Source organism: Rosa chinensis, chromosome 1 (assembly GCF_002994745.2).
Source record: "Rosa chinensis cultivar Old Blush chromosome 1, RchiOBHm-V2, whole genome shotgun sequence".
Classification (NCBI taxonomy): Eukaryota; Viridiplantae; Streptophyta; class Magnoliopsida; order Rosales; family Rosaceae; genus Rosa; species Rosa chinensis.
The window spans coordinates 28536534-28541410 of NC_037088.1; the positions used below are offsets into that span (position 1 = coordinate 28536534).

At 36.4% G+C, this 4877-nt stretch overlaps 1 protein-coding gene and 1 long non-coding RNA gene across 4 annotated transcripts; one reads left to right on the forward strand and one right to left on the reverse strand.

Moving 5' to 3' along the window:
• LOC112181706 (probable aspartyl aminopeptidase) lies at nt 1-1599 on the forward strand. 3 transcript variants are annotated; one of them, XR_002929068.2, is made up of 6 exons: nt 1-160; nt 254-389; nt 544-622; nt 729-884; nt 994-1061; nt 1192-1599. XR_002929068.2 is itself a non-coding variant. In XM_024320092.2 (5 exons), the coding sequence occupies exons 1-5, from the start codon at nt 25-27 to the stop codon at nt 1000-1002; spliced, it is 516 nt and encodes a 171-aa protein (XP_024175860.2). In that variant the 5' UTR covers nt 1-24; the 3' UTR covers nt 1003-1599. The 3 variants fall into 3 exon arrangements, 1 of the variants encoding a protein (XP_024175860.2); XR_002929069.2 differs by having other exon boundaries at nt 1290-1599; XM_024320092.2 differs by having other exon boundaries at nt 994-1599.
• A 166-nt stretch (nt 1600-1765) lies between these two features.
• On the reverse strand, nt 1766-3067 carry LOC112181623. Its single transcript, XR_002929011.2, has 2 exons — nt 2805-3067; nt 1766-2070 (listed from the first exon to the last, which is right to left on the reverse strand). It is a non-coding gene; the product is annotated as an uncharacterized LOC112181623 (long non-coding RNA).
• Between the last annotated feature and the right edge of the window lie 1810 nt (nt 3068-4877).

Below are 4877 nucleotides of genomic sequence, written 5' to 3' on the forward strand. Positions count from 1 at the left end.
CTAAGCTTTCAACACCAAACTGACATGTGGCCAAACTTGCATCCAATGGCCTACAATAAACTTACATCCAAGTGCCGTCGGCAAATTCCAACTCCACCACACTCTCTCTCTTTTTTCCTCCATTTTCGAAGAGATCGTGATCGCGCTTTCCACCTTATCGGTTAATCTTTTGATCGGTGTTGTTAGTTTGAGTTCGGAATTTGATTTCTTCAAGCTGTTGAATCTGTTATCTGCTTTGGTTTTTGTGTTACAGACGAGGCGAAGAAGCGTCTGCAAAGAGCGGGGTACGAGCAGGTTTTGGAGAGAGAGGATTGGAAATTGGAGGCTGGTAAAAAGTACTACTTCACCAGGAACTACTCCACCATTGTGGCTTTTGCAATTGGTAAAAAGTAAGTACCGCTTCTTCAATTTGAGCTTGTTTTCATTGAGTTTTAGCTCTCTTTGGTTTTAGACTGAAAGTTTACGGATTGAATGGTTGAGAAAGCTGAATTTTGTATGTTATATTGGTTTGTATGCTCATATAGTGGCTATATTGTGCTTTAGATTTGTTGCCGGAAATGGATTCCACATAGTTGGTGCTCATACTGATAGTCCTTGTCTCAAATTGAAGCCTGTTTCCAAGGTGATGTAGTGTAATTTGTATCTGAATTGAACTGTTAAGAAAAATGATGAATGAAGAGTGTGTGAGAGCTTTGAACTTAGCATTGGTGTATCGGTGGCTTGTGCAGGTAGCTAAGGGTAGGTACTTGGAAGTGGGAGTCCAAACATATGGAGATGGCTTGTGGCATACCTGGTTCGACCGTGACTTGACAATTGCAGGAAGGGTGATAGTAAGAGAAGAGAAAGATGGTGTTGTTTCTTACTCTGGCAATTCACCTGGACAGGTAATCTTGCTGTGCAATTTATTATTCACATGTTTGGGTTGTTGAGTGGTTTGTGCTTTAGACTGAGATATGCGTGTATTTTTCATTTTTATTGGCTTGCTCTTGACAGGGATGTTAGAGAGGCGTTTAAGGTGAATGCACAGTCACCTTCTTCCTGTCTTGGCAACAGCAGTCAAGGTAATCTTGTAATATATTCAATATATCGTTAGCATCCACCATCACTTCTAAGAATAATTGATTTACTTATAGTTCAATTGTTATGACTTATTAGTAGTAAATGACATAATTTGTATTGATGATAAAACAGACAAAGTTTGTCTTTGAATGCTTGGGTTCAAGTACTACCATGTCATTGTTTTTCGGTCCGACTATATTACCATGTCATTATGTCTTATTTTTTGTAAGAGGAGAGGGCTATGTTGATTTTGCAAACCTTAAGAGGCTAGGCTGCTGAAGGCTTATGGAGAGCTTCCAGGGAACACGTCTTAACGACGATATTACTGGGGGTCTTGAAGATAAAAATGAAGGTGGTGCTAATGACTGCATCGAGTTTGAGGATGAAGATATTGACAAGATTTAAAGTTTGCAGCTAGTACTTTTATGGTTTTGTATTTCCAGATGGGCAATTGGTCATGTTCCCTGTAACAACTGTATATATATGCTTGTCTTCTCTTATTAATGTTCTATCTGTTTCATTTTTTATGTTCTGTTTTGTTTTTGAAAGAAATGGTTTAGTGATATTGTTTGTTGATGCTTCGATGGAGGGAGGTCCATTCAGGAATAAGATTAATCAGATCCATTTCATAAGTATTAATCATGAAGGCAATATGTTTGGTTGTGCTTGCACTGAATTCTGCATTACACAAACTAACACAAATTGGTATCCCAAAATAACTCTGCATTATACAAATTGGTTTCCCAAAGAATTCTGCATTATACACAAACTAACACAAATTGGTATTCCAAGAGAACTTGGCATTATACAAATTGGTTTCCCAAAAGAATTCTGCATTATACATTTCCCAAAAGGAGAAGGCAATTGTACAGACACTCTTTTATAACAATTACAGTATCCTCGATTCATTAAGAATGCTAGCCAGTAATCGTCTTCCTTATGGTTTCTTCAAGTTCAAACAGTGATATGTTGCTTGGCCAAACAACTCTCTGACCTCTTCCAGTTCTCTCCCTGCCACCATCAAGTCTCAATGACACAATTAGCTTTAGAAATATTATTTGGCTGAAATACTTGATACAATGATCACACCATATGAACAAAACTAGTTCACATATATGCAGTTTCTGTAAAAATATTGTGTTTGTAAATTTGCCTACAGAATACAAACCATAAGACCAAGGCAAATAAGACCTGCCAACTACATATAATAATCACGTCTTGACATGGCAAACCTAGAATTAAGATAGACGAGTTCCTCAACCAAAGTTGATAAATACTAACCAACACAGAACCCCTCACGAAGTGCATAAGCAGCAGTTTAGAATCAAAGCTAAAGTTTCAAAATGTGAAACAAAATGGGAAAGAGGAGGCAGCAATTGAATAACACATGGAATATTTACTAATTACTCTCTGTGTCTTATCAAGAAAGCAATAGCCCAAAATATGAAGATGATATGATACAAATTCTTGCGGAATTATTTTCATGGGACATCAACTGCAGACCTACTTTTAATTACAATATAATTGATGACTATCATATGGGAAGCCCAACAACAATTCTTTACAAGCAGAGTAAACAACAATAACCTAACTAAAACAGAATACAAATTCTGCATGACAACACCTCATGACGAACTGTTTATCAGGAGTTATCCCAGATCAAAAGAGGGCTAATTTTGCAATGTAAAATCAAAAGGTGCTTCCATTTGCATATTTGCCTATAATGGAAGGGCTTGAACACTGACCTGCAGCTTCAAGATGCAGATCCCCCAAATTCGAGGGATGAAGAATAAGCCCAGACACAGAGAAAAAATTCAGCCAAAAGTAATCTAACAAATTGAAGGATCTCGAATCTTAGACCAGAGATCTCCCAAACCAAAACCAATCGAAGCGTCGACGCCTCCTTTCCATTTAGCAGCAATTTCTTGTCAGTGGCACAGAGCAATTTGGAGGGCCAAGGATGTGAAGCGAATCGGAGCAATCAGAGTGGATGCTCTCTCTATGCGTTTTAGCCGCACTGAATGAAAAAAAAAAAAAAAAAAAATATAGTGCGAAATTATATGAGCCATTGGATGTAAGTTTGGCACGTGTCAGTTTAGTGTTAAAAGGTTAGGTAGGTTAGGCAGATTAGAAGGTTAGGAGAGGATCCTCTATAGACAAATTAATCACCACTATTGTTTTTTTTAATATAATCTATGTACTTATAGACATCAATAATAACTGAGAATTAAAAAATGGTGAATTACATATAAGTGCATATTTGAATGTTTTTTTAGCCATAAGGTCACCAATTTTTTATTTTTTTTTCCTTCATAAGGCTACTAGATTAAAAAATGTGTTATATTTTGGATATAAAAACTAACATATTTACATAGATGCCACTAGAGTAAAAAGTCAACAATCGTTCTCTCTCTCCTCTCCGGTGAGGTCTCCGGTCAACTCCGGCAGGTCTCCGGCCGACCTTCGGTCAACTTCCGGCGGCTCTCCGGCGATCACAAAAGCTACTGTCACTAACACTAAAAACTATTGTGATGAGATTTCCGACAACCTCCGGCGAGGTCACAAAAGCTACTATTACTAACAATAAAAGCTACTGTCACTAATAACAAAAGCTACACTGATGAGATTTCTAGCGATATCACAAAAGCTACTATCACTAGCAACAAAAGCTACGTTGTTAAGATTTCCAACGAGGTCACAAAATCTATTGTCACCAGCAACAAAAGCTACTGCCACTAACAAAAGCTACGCTGGTGAGATTTCCGACGAGGTCATAAAAGCTACTGTTACTAGCAACAAAAACTACTGTCACTAACAAAAGCTACTATCACCAACACCAAAAGCTAAAGGATACAACCAAAATAAAAAAGCTACTGCAATTGAGAAATGAAAACATATTCAATGCTATGAAAAGTATGCAGGGTTCAACAATGATATAATTATGTAAAATATTTGTAAAAAATCACTACCATAGTTGTGAAAATCTATTACAATAGTTGTATAAAACTACTGTCAAGCTCTACCACACTACGCTAACCATAGACAATATTTTGCCACCTTCAGCATCAGACTTCATTTCAACATGTCTTAGTTGGCCGGATAATCTCTTGGTCAATGGAGGCTTCAGTACTCAAATTCACATGATTTTCAGAATCTACTACTGCAAGCGCAAAGGGAAAGAATTCTGCAAGAAGATACAACAAAATATTAGAGCAACTCCAACAGACTCCCTATATTTTGATTTTTCTCTACTTTAGGGAAAAATAAGCCTCTTTTGCTCCAACAGATTCCCTATAACTATATCTATTTTAGAGAAAGTGAGGAGAGAGAAAACCAAATTCCCTATATTTACAGCAAACTCCAAAATTTTAAAGAAGAATATGGAGATTTTATAGATTACTGTAAATTAGGGAATCTGTTGGAGTTGGAGAAGAAAAATAGGCTAAAGGTTTGACTTTTGCTTCTCTATAATACAAAAATGATAGGGAAGCTGTTGGAGTTGCTCAGTATTTAAAATGTAGACTAAAAACAAGCAATCTAAAAATCTACTAACATAGACACAGAAAACTACTATGACACATGTACAAAGTTACTAAACCAGTAATAAAAAGCCACTGACATACACGCTGATTGCACAAAACCAGCTGATTATCCATGTTGATAGTGTAACAAAAATCCCAAACAAGAAATGCTAGAGATACGAAATCATAACAAAAAGAAAATTAAATTTCATTCAGAATCATACTTTTCTAAATTTGATAAGCTATTAACAAAAGACCACTTTTTTTTTTTTTTGAGAATAACAAAAGACCACTTGA